Here is a 22,701-nt window from a genome sequence, read left to right on the forward strand (position 1 = left end):
CACTACGAATGCTGGCTCCTCCCACAACCAAAGGTCTTGCATTTGGTCATTTTTGAGATGGGTGTCCTCGATTTCCATTATCGCTGAAAACCGGGGACGACCATCTCCTAGGTCGACCTAAATGTTCAATAATACGGGTTGCCCCGCCCCTTCGTGGCGCTGACCTTAGAGATGGGCGCCCTTAGAGATGGTCGTCCCCGTTCGATTATGCCCCTCCCCGTCTCCCATTTTACAAAGACAGCTGCTTATTTGGCTCATTATTTGTCTCCACTGCTAGGAAGTATAACCATTGAAACATGAGCCAGAATTCTTTATAAAAGATTTGAATGATACAACTTTTTTTAAAATTTAAATTACTTTTTGTGATTTGTTGCCCTTTATATTGTATTTGCTAATAGCGTATGTACCTTGTTCTATTTCTGTGCTGTGCTGATTAAATAAAGGTTTTTAAAAAAACAACAAAGCTGACTATTAAATGTTTTGCACTTGGAGGAAGTGATGTCACCCAGCATGATGGACACCTGAATGGGGAGTTCCATCTGGTTCATCACAATACCCCCTCCCAGCGACTTTGCAAATTGATTTTTGGAACGTTCCTTCAATTGGGGAATTCCCAAGGCCTTACTCCACAGATTGACTGCACGAAATCACAGCGGAGAGAGGACAACTCCAGAGAAATCATGGGATAAACTGCCAGTCTGGGGATTGTGCGATATGGCAGCACCTGGTGAGTACACACTTGAGAGCCCGTGGCTTATTGAGATGGTGGTAGCTACAGGAGAGGCAGCTGAGGAGCCTGCAGTTTCGATGGATGTCATTGCGGTGGACCTGCTTTCTTGGTTGGGGTCCTCAAGACCAATATAGCCTCTGTAAAAACCCAAATTAAGGAGGCCGTCCAAGAAATTAAATGAGATCTAGCCAGTATGGGCATGCGACTGGACCAAGTAGAACTTGTGGACCACTGCGAGGCAACGGTCACAGAGGCTCAGTGGGTGGTAGCGGATCTTCAGGGGGAACACCAAGATTTGTTATATAAACTTGAGAACTTGGAGAACTGCACATGCCACAATAATATTCAGGGTCACGGCATACCTGAAGCTCATGAGTACAAGGTAATGTTTTTTTTTTTTCTCTAGTTACTGTAGGATGATATTATGGGGAAACCAGCCAAACACAGTTTAATATATAGGGAGTTGGGTCGACTTCTGGGTGACATTTGTTTCCTCCAGGAGACCATCTTCAGAAGGCCCATGAGTGTTTGGTCAGCTTTGGACCTCTAACATTAGGGAGTATAGAAAAGGTGGGGTGAACATTCTTATTGCTAAACACCTGCAGGTGGAAATCAGGAAAACCAAATGGAATGAGGGGCAATTTCTATTAGTTGTAGTGGTTATTGAAGGGTGGGTGTATACTCTAGTTAATGTTTATGCCCCTAATGTAAAACAAGGGGAATTTTTGGATGCCTGTATGTGGGACATCCTGGGGCATCAAGAGGGAGACTTGACTGCAGGAGATTATTTCAATCTGACTCTGGTTCCTAGACTTGACAACATGGGAGGAGGAGGGGTGCTATAGTAGAGCCAATCGGCAGCATTTTTGTAATTTTTTTAACACACTTGATGTTTTAGCTATGTGGCAGGAGACACATGCTGGCGAAAAGGATTGCACTTTCTACTCCTTTGTGCACTCGAGTTATTCCAGAATTGACTATATTTTTGCTCCCAGATGTCTCGTTGCCCATAATTTATGCTTGGGTATTGCACAGATTGTGTGGTCTGACCATGCGCCCCTGTGGATATGCTGCAGATAGTCCAAATCCATAGCAGGGATCGGGATTGGTAGGGTCACAAACAAATACAATAAATGAGGTAAAATCATCATTTTTATAGTTTTAATGTGGCCGAGGCAAGAGACTGTCAGGGGAGACCAAATTTCCGGATCCCGGGTGATCTAGCAATGGAGCAGTCTATAATTTAAATCATACAAGCTAACGCCTGCCCCCACAAATAAAGTATTGCAATGAGTAGCCACTTGTGTCTGGGGTATGCTAACATTCAGGATTTCAGATTTCCCTATGTTAGTGTGGAATCCCGATACACTCCTATAAGTCTCTAATTCACTCATCAACCCCTGCAAGGAGGCCTCCAGGTCTGTCAGGTTTAATAAAACATCATCTTCGTCCAGACCCCATGAATAGTCGAATTTGCTTGAATTGCCTGCACTAGGGGTTTAATGACCAGAGCATATAGAATTGGGGAGAGGGGACAACCTTGCCGAGTACCACACCCCAGCACAAAAGGTTCAGAATAGTCCCCATTAACATTTAAACAAGCTACTTGATGAGTATACATGACCTGGATCTAACTGTGGAATCAGGGTCCCAGGCCCAACCACTAGAAAACTCAGAATAAGAAGGGCCAGGAGACCTGATCAAATGCCTTCTCTGCATCTATAGATAATATGAGCAAAGATTGGTGGGTCCTCCTTGTCCTGTCCATCACATTAAGGACCCATCTGTTGGCCACTCACAAAACTCACCTGGTCATGGTGAATAACTGCAGGGACCCATTGAGACAACTGGTCCACTAATACCCTAGTTAAGATCTTAGTATCCACTCCCAGTAGGGAAATGAGCCGGTAAGAACTACACTTTGTGGGATCCTTGGCATCCTTGGGAATTAGGGTCACACCAGCCAAACGTATAAATTAAGGCAGCTGTGAGTCCTCTCATAGAGATACATGCCAAACTCTAGGTGTATTCTGTAAGAATGTGGTAAGTTAATTGACTTAACAAGCTAATTAATGTTGATAACAGCACTTAACAAGCAATAATGAGCACTTCCAAAAAGTTGCACAAGTGTTATAGAATAATGGGTTTCCTCACCCAACTTGGGCACTTGGATTTACACCAGGACTCAGCAGGTGTAAGTCTAGCACTCAAAGTTGGGTATGAGAACTGGAACTAAGTGCTATTCTATAAACAATGTGTTCCCTTTATAGAACAGCACTTAGGGTCAGATTCTAAATATGGTGCCTGAAAAATCTCTAATGTATGCCTAAATTTTATAGAATGGGCTTAAATTTCCATGCAGTATATAAAATACGCCGAGTGCTTCTTCATGCGATCAAAAGAGTAGTCATACTGGGTCAGACCAATGGTCCATCTAGCCCAGTATAATGGCCAAGCCAGGTCACAAGTACCTGGCAGAAACCCAAATAGTGGCAACACTCCATAATACTAAGCCCAGGGCAAGCAGTTGCTTCCCATGTCTGTCTCAATAATAGACTATGGACTTTTTTTCCAAGAACTTTTCCAAACCTTTTTTAAACCTAGATACATTAACCACTGTTACTACATCCTCTGACAAAGAGTTCCAGAACTTATCTATTCATTGAGTGAACAAATATTTCCTCCTATATGTTTTAAAAGTATTTCCATGTAAGTTCCTTAAGTGTTCCCTAGTCTTTGTATTTTTGGAACGAGTAAAAAATCAATTTAATTCTACTTGTCCTACACCACTCAGGATTTTGTAGACCTCAATCAAACTTCCCTCATCCATCTTTTTTCTAAGCTGAAGAGCCCTAACTCTTTAGCCTTTCCTCATATGAGAGACATTCCATTCCCTTTATCATTTTGACCATTCTTCTTTGAACCTTTTCTAAGTCCACTATCAGGCTTATTTTCGAAAGAGAAGGGCGCCCTTCTTTCGGGAGATGGGCATCCTTCTCCCAGGGTTGCCCAAATCAGCATAATCGAAAGCCAATTTTGGGCGTCCTCAACTGCTTTCCATTGCGGGGACGACCAAAGTTCCCGGGGGTATGCCGGAAGCATAGCGAAGGCGGGACTGGGGCGTGCTTAACACATTGGCGTCCTTGGCCGATAATGGAAAAAAGAAGGGCGTCCCTGACAAGCACTTGGCCGACTTTACTTGGTCCATTTTTTCTTGTGACCAAGCCTCAAAAAGGTGCCCAAACTGACCAGATGACCACCGGAGGGAATCGGGGATGACCTCCCCTTACTCCCCCAGTGATCATTAACCCCCTCCCACCCTAAAAAAAACTTTTAAAAACATTTTTTGCCAGCATCTATGCCAGCCTCAAATGTCATACCTAGCTCCCTGACAGCAGCATGCAGGTCCCTGGAGCAGTTTTAGTGGGTACAGTGCATTTCAGGCAGGCAGACCCAGGCCCATACCCCCCCTACCTGTTACACTTGTGGTGGTAAATGTGAGCCCTTCAAAACCCACCACAAATCCACTGTACCCACATGTAATTGCTCCCTTCACCCCTTAGGGCTATGGTAGTGTTGTACAGTTGTGGGGAGTGGGTTTTTTGGGGGGGTTGGGGGGCTCAGCACCCAAGGTAAGGGAGCTATGCATCTGGGAATAATTTATGAAGTCCACTGCAGTGCCCTCTAGGGTGCCCAGTTGGTGTCCTGGCATGTGAGGGGGACCAGTGCACTATGAATGCTGGCTCCTCCCACGACCAAAGGGCTTGGATTTGGTAGTTTCTGAGATGGGCGTCCTCGGTTTCCATTATCGCTGAAAACTAGGGACGACCATCTCCTAGGTCGACCTAAAAGTTGAAATTTGGGCGTCCCCGACCGTATTATCGAAACGAAAGATGGACGCCCATCTTTTTCCATAATACGGATTTTCCCCGCCCCTTCGCCGGGACGTCCTCAGAAAACTTGGGCGCCCCATTCGATTATGCCCCTCCACATCGTTTTTGAGATACGACGATGGGAACTGAACACAGTACTCAAGGTGAGGTCGCACCATGGAGCAATTATTCACCATCCCTTTCCTAATAATTCCTAGCACCCTGTTTGCTTTTTTGGCCGCTGCCACACATTGAGAAGATTTCAGTGTATTATCTACAACAACAGCTAGATCTTTTTCTTGAGTCCTGACCTCCAAAGTCGATCCTAGCATCAGGTAACTATGATTTGTATTATTCTTTCCAATGTGCATCACCTTGCATTTGTCCACATTAAATTTCATCTGCCATGTGGATGTACAGTCTTCCAATTTCCTAAGGTCTTCCTGCAAGATTTCACAGTCCGCACATGTTCTAACAACCTTGAATAGTTAAGTGTCATCTGCAAATTTAATCACCTCACTCATCATTCCAATTTCCATATAATTGATAAATAAGTTAAATAGCACCGGTCCCAGTACTGATCCCTGTGGGACTCCATTGTTCACCCTCCTCCATTGAGAAAAATGACCATTTAACCCTACCCTCTGTTTTCTGCCCAATAACCAATTCCTAATCCACACCAGAACATTGCCTCCTATCCCATGATTCTTTAATTTTTTCAGGAGTCTCTCATGAGGAACTTTATCAAAAGCTTTCTGAAAATCTAGATAAATGGCTCACCTTTATCCACATATTTACGCCTTCAAAGAACTGAAGCAAATTGGTGAAGCAAGACTTCCCATGGCTGAACCCATGCTATCCAAATTTGATCGTGTCCATTTAGGCCACATTAATTTACTTGGTGTAAATACCAGCCTGTAGATTTAGGTGCAGATGGCCATATTTTATAACAGTGTGGGTAAATTTTGGAACACCTACAAAATGCCCATTTCCCCACCTATAACCACACCCCTTTTTGGCTGTGTGCATTAGAATTTAGTCAGAATACACTCAGGGGCCCTTTTACAAAGCCGCAGGAGGGCTAACACACAGGTAGCATGTGCCAAATTGGCACTACTGCTGGGGTAGCATGGCACAAGTTGAATCCTATTGGTGCGCACTACTTGGTTACCACGCAAGTAGTGCATGAGCCCTTACCACTAATGTCTGGTGGTAAGGGTTCAGGCCATAAGTACATGCGAGCTAATTTTCATTTTTGTGCATGCCTATTTCCTGGTCCATTAAAAAATGGCCTTTTTCCCCAGACGTGGTAACAAGTGGTCCAGATTACTTTTTACTGTGGATTTGTGAAAGGACCTCTTAGCGAGTTGTGCGTGTCAATTCTAATTAATGCCAATTAGTGCTCATTATTGCTTGTTAAGTGCTGTTCTCAATGCTCATTAGCTTGTTAAGCCAATTAAGTTATGCGTACTGTTATAAAATATGCTTGGATTTCACCGTGGAATGCTAGGCGCAATATATAGTACATAAGTAATGCCACAATGGGAAAAGACCAAGGGTCCATCGAGCCCAGCTTCCTGTCCATGACAGCAGCCAATCCAGGCCAAGGGCATCTGGCAAGCTTCCCAAACGTACAAACATTCTATACATGTTATTCCTGGAATTGTGGATTTTTCCCAAGTCCATTTAGTAGCGGTTTCTGGACTTGTTCTTTAGGAAACCGTCTAACCCCTTTTTAAACTTTGCCAAGCTAACCGCCTTCACCACGTTCTCCGGCAGCGAATTCCACAGTTTAATTACGCATTGGGTGAAGAAAAAGTTTCTCTGATTTGTTTTAAATTTACTACACTGTAGTTTCATCGCATGCCCCCTAGTCCTAGTATTTTTGGAAATCGTGAACAGACGCTTCACATCCACCTGTTCCACTCCACTCATTATTTTATATACATACCTCTATCATGTCTCCCCTCAGCCATCTCTTCTCCAAACTGAAAAGCCCTAGCCTCCTTAATCTTTCTTCATAGGGAAGTCGTCCTATCCCCGCTATCATTTTAGTCGCCCTTTGCTGCACCTTTTCCAATTCTACTATATCTTTCTTGAGATGCGGCGACCAGAATTGAACACAATACTCAAGGTGCGGTCGCACCATGGAGCAATATAACGGCATTATAACATCCTCACACCTGTTTTCCATACCTTTCCTAATAATACCCAACATTCTATTCACTTTCCTAGCCGCAGCAGCACACTGAGCAGAAGGTTTCAGTGTATTATCGACGACGACACCCAGATCCCTTTCTTGGGCCATAACTCCTAACGTGGAACCTTGCATGACGTAGCTATAATTCGGGTTCTGGGGGGGGGTTAGTGCTGATCTTTTCCAGTCCCATTTTTTAGTGCCATTTGTAGAATTTCCCCCTGAGGAAGGGACTTAGTTACTAACATACTACTGATAACAAGTATTATTTTACCACTAACTTGTGCTATTATGCAATGAGACCTAGGTACTAACAACTGAGCTTAACAGTACAACAATAAGTCTTAACAGTAGCCCATGTTAGTTATTCCACCTCTATGTCCCAATGTTACCAAACCAGGACATACACATCTAAAACGAAGACTGTGCAAATGGCAAGGGGGTGTGGTCTGGATGTGCTTTAAACAGAATCAGAGTAAGCCTAACAAAATGAACATTTATTACAAGGAATGAATGTACATGTTCTAATAGATCAATGTGGGGATTTACACTTGCCAGCTAGGATGTTTAGGTTTCCAAAAATTGCCCCTCTTAAGCAGCACTCCACTAGAGGGATTAGGGGAGATCACACTCTTAATCCCCCAATGGTTGCTGTTCCCCATGAAGGCAAAACTGTTTATGTTTTTTAAAATGTTCCTATTGCAGTAGGAACATTTATGAGACCATTTTGATCCATTGATATTTTAGAATTTCTTAAATCTAAAATGGATATTCATGCAACATGTACAGTAAATACACATTCATTTCTCCTTGTATCTTAGAACAGGCTCTATGTCAGCAGATCCTGCTGTAAAACGCTAATAAAACTGGAGACATCCTGACCTGGACATCTCAGTTGTGATTTGTATCTCCTTTCCAAAATGCTGTTCCTTGTGTCTTTCTAAAATATAGTACAAATCCTGCAGCAATTGTACCTAGATTGAAGGCGCAGATGTTATGCATGCTCGAGAACAGGCATAAAATGTTAGCATGTACCAGGGGCGGACAGACCATTGGTACAATCGGGTGGAGCATGAGTGCCCACAGCAGTAGGGGACCCATTCTCCCCTAGTTTCCATCTAGTTTAATCATTTTTGATAGATGGTTAGGGGTCCATGATCTTAGCCCAGATCACACGTGCATTTTATAAAATACTTGTGTGAATTGTGACTCTACTTATGCTCTGCTAGAATGCATCTTCTAGTACACCTACCCCTAGATTCTATATGAGGCACAACAAGTAGCGCACGTTAAATTGTGCAAGTGGCCAATTATTTACATACACTACTCAGTTGAATAGCGGGCCAATCAGTGATGATAACTAGCCGATAACAACCAATTATCATCAGTAATTGGTAATAATTCGAATTTACGCATACTTCTCTTTGAGTATATTTTAAAAAGGGATGTGTGTAAATTCTAATGCACGTAGCTGAAAAGGGGGCATGGCCATGGGAGGAGTTTGGACGTGTTGGGGCATTACTCAAATTTATGTGCATTGTTAGAATTCGAGGAAATCACTTACATTTAGGCATGGGTATTTACACCAGGTTTTTCGTGGTGTAAATGGCTGTGCCTAAATATAAACATGCCTAGGCGCTATTCTATACACTGCTTCTAACTTTAGGCATGTTATATAGAAGAGCGCTAGGCATTTTAATCAAATGTGTCTAGATTTTGGACTCTATTTACAGAATCTGGCCCTTATTGTTCAAGTTAATGGCAGCTTAACCCCCCCCCCCCCCCCACACACACACACACACTTTTAGGCATGACCTGATGTTATATGAGGCCGTTTCCACATATAAATCATTGTTTTATATGTGAAGGTTTATAATATTACCTCCTTTGTGTCTATTGTGTCTATACGATTCCCTAATATGTTTGTTCCATATGAACCCTATTCTACCATAACATCACTATGTAACTGTTTATACCGGAATTGGCGTACGCCACTACGGTACCATTGTAAGTCACATTGAGCCTGCAAATAGGTGGGAAAATGTGGGATACAAATGTAACAAAATAAATAAATATTCCTAAACACTTTTCAAAATAGAATCCATGGGGGTAATATTCAGCCCACAGCAGTCAGCGGTTTTACGCTGCTGAACACCATGGGCTGAATTGACCCTGGATATTACCTTGGGGTCATCTTCGACTCTCCCTCTCCTTCTCTGCACATATTCAACAGACTGCTAAAACCTGTCGTTTCTTTCTCTATAATATCAGCAAAATTCACCCTTTCCTTTCTGAGCACACTACCAGAACCCTTATTCACACTCTTATCACCTCTCGCTTAGACTATTGCAACTTGCTTCTCACAGGTCTCCCACTTAGCTATCTCTCTCCTCTTCAATCTGTTCAAAATTCTGCTGCACAACTAATATTCTGCCAGTGTCGTTATGCTCATATTAGCCCTCTCCTCAAGTCACTTCACTGGCTTCCTATCCGTTTCCGCATACAGTTCAAACTCCTCTTATTGACTTATAAGTGCATTCACTCTGCAGCTCCTCAGTACCTCTCTACTCTCATCTCTCCCTACATTCCTCCCCGGGAACTCCGTTCACTAGGTAAATCTCTCTTATTTGCACCCTTCTCCTCCACCGCTAACTCCAGACTCCGTTCCTTTTATCTTGCTGCACCATATGCCTGGAATAGACTTCCTGAGCCGGTACATCAAGCTCAATCTCTGGCCATCTTCAAATCTAAGCTAAAAGCCCACCTTTTTGATGCTGCTTTTAACTCCTAACCCTTATTCACTTGTTCAGAACCCTTATTTTATCATCCTCACTTTAATATTCCCTTCTCTTTTGTTTGTCTGTCCTAATTAGATTGTAAGCTCTGTCGAGCAGGGACTGTGTCTTTATGTTCAGGTGTACAGTGCTGTGTATGTCTAGTAGTGCTTTAGAAATGAGTAGTAGTAGTAATATTAAATATGTGTGGGCACAATTTAATATCCTGCATAATACTATCCCCTGATGCAGCCAAACGTTTGGCGAAACAGAGATCTTTGTCGGGAGTGTTATGCAATTGGAGCTTGAGTTTGGAGTTTTGTTTGTCATGTTGGAAATCATAGTGCATCATTGCAGAAGATTTTTGTGACTTTTTGGTAATCAATAGAAATAAAATAAAAGAAAATATGGAAAAGAAAATAAGATGATACCTTTTTTATTGGACATAACTTAATACATTTCTTGATTAGCTTTCAAAGGTTGCCCTTCTTCGTCAGTTCGGAAATAAGCAAATGTGGTAGATGACAGTATATATAAGTGAAACATCAAAGCATTTCAGTGACAGTCTAACAGGATGGGGGTGTGACTTTTTGGAGTCAGCTCCACAGATAAGTGACTGTTTTTTCCTAGTGCATAAGTGCAATGTAGTTTTTGCTTTTCTGTATGATATACTTTTGGAATAGGAGAGGTGGAGATTTTAATGCCTATGAATGTACTTAGAGCAGTATAAAAATAATTTATGAGGTCTGCCACTTAAGTCTGAGGCTTTTTTTCTCCACCTCATGAGTTTTGAGCTTTTCATATAGTAAGCAAAATTCGCTGTGACTAGATGGTTATATTCAGCAACATTGTTGGATGTTTCGTTGTTTTGAATAGCAGGGCCCATATGTCTACAAGCCTGAAATGCACATGTAATATTCATGTCATCTTTTTTTTACATTACATTTGTATATTTTAATAGCTACATTAAAATTTATTATTATGCCCATAAACTAAATTTGCCAAACTGTCAAATTAACTTCAATGCTCCTAAAACTTTCCTGTAAGAGCCTTTCTGTTTTCAACGGCTTAGTCCGCATTTTCTCTATGTCAAGCGGAAGTTATACTCTATAACTTTGCTTCTAACTACAGCTGGGCTCTGCATGCCGTGGAGCTGTGCAACACTAGATGTGACCCTCTACGGCAATTACTCTGCAAACCAGCAGACAGCGATAATGGCGATCCTAAAATAAAAAGAGGCATGACTGAAAAATTTAGGGCAAGACAGAAAGAAGGGCAGAAGCTGTTTGTCTTCAGAGGGTTCATTATTTATGTTCATTCCATGGCGTGAGTTCAGCTGCAACCTCTCAGCTGGCAGCTGTCTTCCGTTGCTTTCTCCTTCCACCTGCCTAGTGAGAAAACAGGCACCATCTTCGCCAGGATGGATAAATCTGTCATCCTGACTTACACAATGAACTCTCTGGAGGAAGACTAAAGTAGTCCAGAGAATAAATCTAACCCACAGAAACAGTAGCAAGGTTGTCCAAGTTTACAACATCTCCTTTTAACCCCTTTGGTATGAACCTTATTGACTATAATTATACACTGCATTGCCTGACAAACTCAAGCCTCCAATCCTTTGCAGTATGATAGATGTCCGGCTCAGAACACAGCAAGGTGGATGTTGAAAACAGCTGGGACAAAGACAGCTAGGTCAATAAAACATCAAGGGCTCTAGTGGCTGAGGAAGCACTTTTAGAAGGTTTCCATATGTTAAAAGTGTCACTTGCACATATAACTTTGCACCCATGTATGAGCAGCAGTTGTAGAAGAGATGCAGTGTATATTTGTATGCTCCTAGTATGCCTATATTTGAAGGAAATACATATGGGGTGTGAATGAGGCAGAATTTAAAACTATACGTGTTTACTATTTCACAACAAAAATCTAGGTATACTTCAAAAATTGGCCAGTCAGTATTTATAATTACTCTGATAGCTAACTGCTTGTTTGGATCAAGGATTTGGAGGCGTGATTGAGGGAGAATTGTGCATATCTCTCTAGTGTTCAAAACCACCTCAAACAGCAATAAAATTGAAATGTGCTGCTCAGTTCCTGAAGTGGCTGTCCTTGGATATGCAATTTTGCAAAATCTAGTGCTCACGTGTAAATACCAATAGTTGCACATGTAGATAGAAACAAAAATTCTGCTTCCACATGTAAGCACCAGCATTTACAGCAGTGGCTCCCAAATAGAGAGCTGCACGGGAACTGGGTTCGCGGGAATCCCGTGGGGACGGAGGCAGTTCCTGCATGGTTCCCACGGGGATGGAAGCAGTTCTGCGGGGTTCCCGCGGGGACAGAGGCAGTTCCTACAGGGTTCCCGCGGGGATGGAAGCAGTTCTGGAAGTGTACGCTGCAACTGCACCAGCCTCTCATCTACTGAATACCAATTTCTTTGAGTACTGTCTCCTCCTCTTCTTCCTTGCTTTAACAGCATAAATGTGGAAAGTCTTCCATTAAGGAGGTGGTAGAGTCACAAATGATAACGGAATTCAAAAAGGCGTGGGATGAACACAGAGGATCTCTAATTAGAAAATGGCCATTCAAATAGCATATACACTTATCTGGCAATCTTTTACATCAATGTGTGATCATAGCTCTTTAGTCATGTGTTAATCCACTGCTCCAGAGTCTCCCACAAGATTCAGCCTTGCTTCAAATCAGACTCATTGAATCACCAACTTGTAAAATAGTTCTGTCCTTTTTTCCAACAAACCGTTGTAACGTTAGTGATAAATCTTGAACAACCATTGATGATATGTCAGTCAGCAACATCCAAAACTGTCCATTTTCACTATTAGCAGTATCATGTATTCCAGATATATATATTTTTTGAAAATGTTGTTACATTTGTATTAGAGTTTCAATCTCTCCTGTTCTTATAGTATTCCACCATACAACCAGGACCCAACATGCTCATGTTTCGCTATAAAAGCATCATCAGGGGTCTTGAATTTGGCTCATCCAGGTGGTGGGGTAGTCAAATACCAGTGATGCGGTGGTGAGCTAGAACTGCTCTCCCACTCATGGCAGGCTCAATGTGGCTTACATGAGGCAATGGAGGGTTAAGTGACTTGCCCAGAGTCACAAGGAGCTGCCTGTGCCTGAAGTGGGAATTGAACTCTGTTCCTCAGGACCAAAGTCCACCACCCTAACCACTAGGCCACACTCCTCCACAATGAATATTCATGAGAGAGATTTGCATGCACTGCCTCCACTGCATGCAAATCTCTCTCTCATGAATATTCATTGCGGATATCCTGAAAACCTGACTGGCTGGGGTGCCTCAAGGACCAGGTTTGGGAACCACTAATGTACAGATACCAAGACACGAATGATTCTACTCTTTTTTGATTATCTTATTTTTTTGCAAAATGGCTGTTCCCAAATGCATGTGTTTTCCCAAATCCTTATGTGTAATTCAGAAAAGACCCTGGCCTGATATTCAGCGCTATTTAACTGGCCAGGAATGGCTCTCAGAACAGTTAAATAGCGCTTAGCTTGCTAAGAGCTAATATTCTATATTCAGCACGAGATAGCCGGTTATCTCTGCTGAATATTAGCACTTAGCAGATAGCCACTAACCGGCTATGTCATGTGACTTATGCTAAATAAGCAGAAATATTCAACACTAAACCAGCTAAGTTGAGCAGTTAAGATAGGCCGGCCAATCTTTAACCGTTTTAACTTAATCGGCTAGCAGTGAATATTTGCTTAGCCGGTTAAGTTGCCACAGCCAAAACTGAAACCAGATAGTCAATGCCAGTTTCCGGATACAGCCCGACATTGAATATCTGGGATGAGCGCTGACGGCGGCAGCTAACCGTGATGCCTGCCACCAGCTGAATATCAGGGGGTCTGTGTTCAGCAAGCCTTTTGTAACAACAAAAACATACTGCAACTTGTGAACCTCCCAACATGGGCATCCGATCTAGACAAACTACAAAATTAGGCTTCACAATTGTTTGTGGGATATAAGAATATGCTCAAAAGTTATTTACGTATGTCTATCCGATGTTCAAAGTGATTACGCCCTGTAGGAAAGCCTCCTGCCTGGTTAAATTGTTTGTGGCAGCCCAGTGGCGTAGCCAAGGGTGGGCCCGGATAGGCCTAGGCCCACCCACTTTGGGCTCAGGCCCAACCTGTAGCAGCACACCTATGATGTGACTGGTAGGGATTCCCAAGCCCCAACAGCTAAAAACTCCCCAAATCTGTCCTTTCTGCACACATTTTCATCTGCAGCAAGCAGCGACTGACACATACCGCTCACTCCGGCCCCACAGCCTTATTCTCGCCTATGCAGAAACAGGAAGTTGCATCAGTGAGAAGGCTGTGGGGCCAACATGAGCATTGTGTATTAGTTGCTGCTCGCTGCCAGTGAAAATCTGCTATTTAAAAGGTATGTGGGAGAGGGGAGATGTTTGAGAGAATATATGGCATGCAGGTGAGAGAAGGAGAGACCAAATCACCTGTGGGATGGTGTGGGGTTCTTCTGCCCACCCATCTTGGGCCCAGGCCCACCCAAAATTGGGTGTCTGGCTACACCCCTGTGGCAGCCTAACTGCTAATATTCAGTGGCACTTAAATGGACATTGCCACTGAATATCACCACAGAGTGCTTCTACACTGATTGGTTAGTGCTGGGATGGTCCATGGATGGAGCTTGGGAGGAGCCGGAACTTAACCATTTAGCGGAGATATTCAGACCGCTAACTGGTTAAGTAAATGTTAGGACAACAAAAAAGATGTCCTAATTTTAGTCATTTAGTTGACTGAACACCAGTCTGTATATTGGCCAGTGGTTGCTTAACCCCTGGGTAGAGGCATCAGGGATCTGGGTCCTCCAACCCCACCCCCAGCCCTGATGGTAGTGACTGATATTTGTAAGAGGGGGTTTATGAAGGATCAGGGGACTGACTCAGTGCCATTTGAAATGATATAATTTGCCCAGTGGAAATATGAGGATGCATTTTGATCATTTTAGATCTGCCATCAGCTTTTAGTTCCCAGGACCATAACGTTCTGCTTGAGTACTTGTCAACCCTGGGCAAGGGGGCAAGGTTCTAGTTTGGTTTACTTCATACCTTTTTGGATGCTCTTGATTTCTCATTATGGGTCCATCGAGCCCAGCTTCCTGTCCACGACAGTGGCCAATCCAGGCCAAGGGCACCTGGCAAGCTTCCCAAACGTACAAACATTCTATACATGTTATTCCTGGAATTGTGGATTTTCCCCAAGTCCATTTAGTAGTGGTTTATGGACTTGTCCTTTGGGAAACCGTCTAACCCCTTTTTAAACTCTGCCAAGCTAACCGCCTTCACCACGTTCTCCGGCAATGAATTCCAGAGTTCAATTATGCATTGGATAAAGAAAGATTTTCTCCGATTTGTTTTAAATTTACTACATTGTAGTTTCATCACATGCCCCCTAGTCCTAGTATTTTTGGAAAGCGTGAACAGACGCTTCACATCCACCTGTTCCACTCCACTCATTATTTTATATACCTCTATCATGTCTCCCCTCAGCCGTCTCTTCACGCTGAAAAGCCTTTAGCCTCCTTAGTCTTTCTTCATAGGGAAGTCGTCCCATCCCCGCTATAATTTTCGTCGCCATTTGCTGCACCTTTTCCAATTCTACTATATCTTTCATGAGATGCGGCGACCAGAATTGAACACAATACTCAAGGTGCGGTCGCAACATGGAGCGCTACAACGGCATTATAACATCCTCACACCTGTTTTCCATACCTTTCCTAATAATACCCAACATTCTATTTGCTTTCCTAGCCGCAGCAGCACACTGAGCAGGTTTCAGTGTATTATCAACAACGACACCCAGATCCCTTTCTTGGTCCGTAACTCCTAATGTGGAACCTTGCATGACGTAGCTATAATTCGGGTTCTTTTTTCCCACATGCATCACCTTGCACTTGCTGACATTAAACGTCATCTGCCATTTAGCTGCCCAGTCTCCCAGTCTCGTAAGGTCCTTCTGTAATTTTTCACAATCCTATCGCGAGTTAATGACTTTGAATAACAACGTGTCATCAGCAAATTTTATTACCTCGCTAGTTAGTCCCATCTCTAATCATTTATAAATATATTAAAAAGCAGCAGTCCTAGCACAGACCCCTGAGGAACCCCACTAACTACCCTTCTCCATTGTGAATACTGCCCAATTAACCCCACTCTCTGTTTCCTATCCTTCAACCAGTTTTTAATCCACAATAGGACTTTTCCTCCTATCCCATGGCCCTCCAATTTCCTCTGTAGCCTTTCATGATGTACCTTGTCAAACGCCTTTTGAAAATCCAGATACACAATATCAACCGGCTCCCCTTTGTCCACATGCTTGTTTATTCCTTCAAAGAATTGAAGTAAATTGATCAGGCAAGATTTCCCCACACAAAAGCCGTGCTGACTTGGTCTCAGTAATCCATGTCCTTGGATGTGCTCTGTAATTTTGTTTTTGATAATAGCCTCTACCATTTTTCCCTGCACCGACGTCAGACTCACCGGTCTATAATTTCCCAGATCTCCCCTGGAACCTTTTTTATAAATCAGCTTTACATTGGCCACCCTCCAATCTTCCGGTACCACGCTCGATTTTAAGGATAAATTGCATATCACTAACACTAGCTCCGCAAACTCATTTTTCAGTTCTATCAATACTCTAGGATGAATACCATCCGGTCCAAGTTGCTTGGACTTATGCCATCAATTCTCCAATGGATGGAAAATTGCCTCTAATTGGTATAATATTTTACAAGATAAGTCTTTTAAAGCTCCATCTGCATTAGAAAGTATATGGAACAAAGAACTTTCATTGGTACCTGCCCAATGGGAACAAGTTTGGTCTTCAATATACAAATCTTCCAAATCAGCAGCATATACGCAATCTTCCTTCTTTGTGCTACACAGAGCATTATGGACCCCGAATAAATTATCTAAAATTTCTAAAGGCTCATCTAATCGCTGTTGGTCTTGTAATTCCAATGTTGGTCCATTGGACCATGTTCTGTATTACTGTCCATTATTGGCCGAATATTGGACTCAAATATGGAAAACTATTTCTAAAATTCTGGATATAAAAGACACCTTATAATACAAGATTATTCTCACTGCTGATCTTGGTCTAAGCACTTCCATGAAGATGTATGCAGCCAGGTTATTACGCATACTAATGCATATAGCAATCAAGATGATATGCCATAATTGGAAAAACTTTACAAAGTTAACATATCATATGTGGTGGAATACTGTCTGTTTAACTGTTAAATATGAGCATGTGACTGCTGTTAGATGTGGATCCATTTTGTCCTTTAAGAAAGTGTGGTCCCCATTACAACAATATATCTCTGACAATTAACAGAGTTCTAATATCGGGTATTAAACCTATCTTTTTGTGTATACAATCCCCAATTTAATCATTGTTCTGTATACTATGAATTGTAACAGTGTTACCATTTACTTTTATAGTATCATATTTGTTTATTTTCTGTATTTGAGTGCATGTGGATGTTTTGTTAAATTTTGTCAAGGTTGACATATTTTTGTTATAAAAACCAATAAAACTTATTGACCAGTAAAATTGCTTGTTTGGTTTTGAAATGCCTCCAGGGCTTAGGGCCTGAATACCTTCGTTTCCATTTGGAAAAATAAATAAACTATATATCATAACCAGGTTATTATTCTCCTCACAACAGTTTCACAAGTCAGTGATATCTTGGTCATTGTCTAATATTTCTACTAGTTAATTCTATTGTTTTGTATTCAAATTTACTTGATTATACAGGTTATTTTGGAAGGTTCATGCAGATTTTATTAGTATAAATAGCAGTGTTGACACATTTCAAAAACATAGACTCTTATAAGTAATGTCAGACTTTTGTTTGTCAATATGAGCACCTTATTTAATTTTAATTGTCTAAAATGTCTTCTTTCTTATTATTTTATTATGTATTATTTTATTATGTTCTTTTGTGAGCCACCAAGGATTATAGATCATGCAGTTAAGAAATCTTGGGAAATAAAATAAATAAATGTAAATGGCCAAAGTATGTAAATAGTAGGGGTGTGCTGGCAAAAAAAAATTGTTTATTTTCCTGTGTCATTAGCAGGAAGATTTTCATTTTGTTTCATTTTATTTTTATAAATTTTGTTTTCAGCGCAATTTTGTTAATTAAGAGGTGGCAGCAGCTGCTGCTCCCTCACCCCCCCCCCCCCCCCACACACACACACCCTCCCAGCTTGATGACAATCCATATCCTTCCAAGAGTATCACCCAACCTACCTCAACCCCCTTGGACATCCCCAGCACCAGCATTAGACAATGTATCAGCTCCCACTCACCACCAAAGAAGCAGCCCCTGCCACTTACCCAGGATATCAGTGGTATAGTATCAAGGCAGGAGGAATACTCATTAGCTCTCAGTCCCATTGCATTTAAAGAAAGGTAGATGTAGCCCCTGGACAGGAATACCAAGAGCTGGAGTCATGAAAGCAGCAAACACTAAAGTAAAGGTAGATGAAACCTAGACTGGAATACAAGGAGTTGGAGTCTTGGAAGCAGGTGACTTTGATACACAGCTAAAAGCCACATTTTTAGGAACTTTGGAGCAGCTGAGGGAACGGTAAACCTGCAGGTCATGGTAGTTACAAAGTCTTTCAAATTGCACAGAAGTGGGCTGTTCTTATCCAACAGAAGAGTGATCCAGCATAAGATTTTCCTTTGATGAGGAAGCAAATGAAGCCTCTTCTGTAAGAACTTTCTGTAGATATGTCAGAAACTATTGGAAACACTTCATAAGAAACCTTTAAAGCAAGCTGCCAAGTTACCTGATTCCAGGAGAGAGACAATTTGGACAATTCTAGTTTTAAACCTACATCCAAAAACAGTGTGGAATTTATAGTCCCTGATTCTACTCATCAAAATCCATTTTGCATACACCATGATAGAATTATCAGAAATCCAGGATTGTCATAAAGTCTCACTCTTGGAACTGGATAACAGCAGCTCTGCATATATTTCTTTGGTGCCAGCAAAGTTACACAAGAACAAACTTTAAAAAGTCTTTGGCGGTAGTCTATTAATTTATTGGACCTTTTTTTTTCTTTTTCCTTGTGTATCATAGATTACATGGTTGTGATTGGTTTAAATTTTTGTGCTATATATTCCTTTCCCTTTTGTGCCTGTTTGTCTGTAACTTTTATGGCTTTTATGTGGTGCTTCTTTTATTTACAGTTTTATATCTTGATTGTACACTGCTCTGATATGTTAGTGAGGTGTGGTACATTAAGAGGAGCATTTTCAATATGATGATTAAATCTGACTTTGGACATTTTGGTCTAAATGTCTAAAATTCAAGTGGTGATTTTCAAAACAGGGTATAAACATGCAAATCTCAACTTAGGAGTCATAGAGTTAGTAGCATGATGTGATAAATTTTCAGGGTTATTAATTCTGCTTGATGCAGATATATAAAAATATTTTGTAAAAACTTTGAATGTAACTTGCTCAGAATCAGAAAATGACTCTCTTAATCTCTTCAAGTACATTCTGAGGTGTGTACCATAGTAGCTGGTCAGCAAGGAAACATGTGACCAGCTAACTGAAGTTTTCCATGCCTCCATCTCCAAAACCAGAAAGAACTGGTTTCAGCTAACCCTCAGTTGTTATTGGGTTAATAAACCCCACATGACTAACTCTTATGGCCCAACAAGAATTATAAAACTGGACTCTCACTGAACTCACTCTCTTTGGACTTTCTCGCTGATCCATCTCTGCACTGCTCTCTGGACCTTCGCTGGACTCCACACACCCAAGATTAGACTTCCTCTAGGTTCCATTCCCAACAAATCTGCAAATAGAAGACTTCTCTTCCAGGAAGGATCACCATCAACAACAGAGTCAAGACCTTCTTCACCACTCCAACCAGCTGCAGAAAAAATATATCTGAACCTCAATCACAGTGAGTTCATATCAATCCAGCAAAATTAATAATTGAGACTTTCTAACAATACTTGTGTTGTGGCACATTTCCCTTGTACAAGATCCCTAATTTGAGAGCTAAAATTATTGCATTACCCGTAAAACATTGTCGCTCTGTACCTGAGATTAAGAATCTAGTCCTTATGCTCTGAGTATATTTCCTTAAAAATTATACAGTGCAGATCAGTGCAATTCCCCAACACATACATATTAAATTCCACTCATATAATTTAAAATCTAATTAAAACAACATATTTATTACAAGTCTATTCTGGAGGCTCCTTCTTCTTTTTGTGCCTCCTTGAGATTCCTTAACTTCAGACTTTTATACTTCCTGATGGGGACCCCACTCTCCTGCTTAGATTTCCCTGCTCTGTCACCTTAAGGTGGCCCGCTAGAATAATGTGTTTAAGGAGGACTGGGCATCTCTTATGCACTCCCTCATAATGCAAAATCAAGGAATTACTCATGAACAGAAATATAAACACATGTAAAGTCAACTTCCATGCAGGAGGAGGGTAATTCTATGACAGAGTGCTTAAGATAAGAGGTTAAGTAGGCACCTATTTTAAGCCCATTCCATAAAGAAATGAAATGCCAACTTTTCATTATAAAATACTGGCATAATTGACCAAAAACATACATACATTTAGGTGCAACCACGTACAGCAGCCCTGTAGCTGAGGTAATGCCTGCACCTAGAATATATGTAAATTGCAGCATTCTATAATTTATGCACATCCATGTATGCACCTCCCATACACATGCACAGCAGCAAAATACATGGCATCAAATCTTGGTGTATATGTTTCTGCTAGAAGTGGTCATTTATATGTGTAAGTTGCCACTTATATGTGTAAATACCTAGAATACCACCTGCCTACCTGCTGTCTAAACTAGACTGCTCCTTATAGAATTACCCTCTAAGTACTGTATTCTAATGTACATTATTTTTTATCAACACAAAAGTGTGAAACAAATCATAAGCAGTCCAAAATTTAGTGAAAAGGGCACATAACTCAAAATGACCCAAACATTTTTCCCCTGTGTGCATCTCTAGTGAGCAGTGCTAGGAAAGGAGGCGAGAGATAGAGAAAGAAGAGGAGATCCAGGAGATGGGATGACGGGGGAAGGAGAAATCTCAGATGAGAGTAATGGAGATGGGACATGAGTCAAGAGAGATAGAGTGATAGTGGAGGAAGGCGTAGAGGCACAAAGGTAGGAAGGATATGGATAATTAGAGAGTAGATAGAAAAGAGAGAATATGAGAAAAAGAAGAGGATTGAGGTGCCAAGTCCGGCACAGTTAGCCTGAAGTTTATTCTGATGAACTGGGACTAAAACAAGTACCCTCAGAAGCTTAGCCAAGATTGGGTGGCGGAGCCGGTGGTCGGAGGTGGGGCTGGTGGTTGGGAGGCGGGGCTAGTGCTGGGCAGACTTCTACGGTCTGTGCCCTGAAAATGGCAGATACAAATCAAGGTAAGGTATACACAAAAAGTAGCACATATGAGTTTATCTTGTTGGGCAGACTGGATGGACCGTGCAGGTCTTTTTCTGCCGTCATCTACTATGTTACTATGAGGATGGGAGGAAAAAGATGGAATCCAGAATAAGGGAGGGGAATTCAGGATCAAAATGGCAAAAAATCTACTCAGACCCTTCCTTGTCATCCTTTAATTTCCTGTTATGTATTTCATGTTATGTTCTTCCTTACCCCAATCATTTGACGCTCTCTCTTTCTCTCTTGCCTCTACATCTCCTGACATCCTCTCCTTTGCCACAGCACTCATCTATCCCACACTTTCTCTCTCATTCAAGCTTATTGGCAGCACTGTGCTGCTAGGTCTCCCCCCCCCCCCTCCTCCCCTACTTCAAGGCCTGATCTTTTGTGCTTTGAACCATAGACTCAGAAGCAGAAGAGCAAAGATGGAGCAGGGTGCAGTTAGGATTGCAGCAGAGTAGAAAGAGACAGAGCAGCTGTTGCTGCCATGATTGCTGGCACTCTGTCTCCTGTGATGATTCTGCTGGAAATGATAGATTCTATGGGAAGGGCCTGATTTTGCAACTTTCCCCATGGCCACAGAATCACAGAAAACTGGGGGGCCTGTTTGTATGTAATTTCTTTTTGATAGTTTTATGTTTGGGATATGCTACCATATATGGCTTTTATTGTTACTTGGGAGGTGACAAATATGTCTACTTAACATAAGAACATAAGAATAGCCATACTGGATCAGATCAGTGGTCCATCTAGCCCAGTATCCTGCTTCCAAAAGTGGTCAATCCAGGTCAATTAGTAGCAACATTCCATGCTACCAATCCCAGGGCATGCAGTGGCTTTCCCCATGTCCATCTCAATAATAGACTTTAGAGGTTTCCTCCAGGAACTTGTCCAAACCTTTTTTAATACCACCTGAGCTGTTTGTAGCTGCATGAAAGACGTAACAGTGTATAAGATTGAAAACCTGCACCTCTAAATGAGAGGCGTTGTCGATAAAAGGAAAATAAGATTGGAAGAGCTGATACTGTAGTAATGGACATCTGATTATTGTAACATCATGGAGTAAGGACTATTACATCATAATAACTCACGGTTATTGAAGTGAACTAAAAGGACTTTGAAGGACACAGCAGTTGTCAATACAGAGATTGGGTAGTTCTCTTTGGGGAGGGATGGTTGAGTAATTAGAGTAATTTGGTCAATTAAGTGGCGTAATAGATAATTGAGTAGATTGACAGCAAGGCCACAAAGAGAATGCACAATGGAAAATGAATAGTTACCCAATTGTCCCAGAAATTTTGTAGACACGTATAGGAGACTTATTTCATAAGGTTATGGAATAGTGTTTTGTATAAGTTTATAATAAATTTCAAAAAATCTATTCTTAGTAAGTAATTGGTACAAACCTTTTTTAAACCAGATATGCTAACTGCTGTTACCACATCCTCCGGCAACACGTTCCAGAGCTTAACTATTCTTTGAGTGAAAAAAAAATATATTTCCTCCTATTTGTTTTAAAAGTATTTCCATGCAATTTCAGTGAATTTTCCCTCATCTTTGTACTTTTCAAATGAAAAGTCTAAGTTGGAATTTGGA

The 22,701-nt window shown here is 41.5% G+C and overlaps 1 protein-coding gene across 1 annotated transcript in view; it reads left to right on the forward strand.

Annotated features, from left to right (window-relative positions):
- Positions 1-714: 714 nt before the first annotated feature.
- The window catches only part of LOC115464287 (60S ribosomal protein L10-like), a 58,730-nt gene continuing 36,743 nt past the window's right edge, over positions 715-22,701 (forward strand). The window contains 1 exon segment of the mRNA XM_030194680.1: positions 715-727. Coding sequence (XP_030050540.1) covers positions 715-727 — 13 coding nt within the window.

Source organism: Microcaecilia unicolor, chromosome 3 (genome assembly GCF_901765095.1).
Source record: "Microcaecilia unicolor chromosome 3, aMicUni1.1, whole genome shotgun sequence".
In the NCBI taxonomy this organism is placed as follows: domain Eukaryota; kingdom Metazoa; phylum Chordata; class Amphibia; order Gymnophiona; family Siphonopidae; genus Microcaecilia; species Microcaecilia unicolor.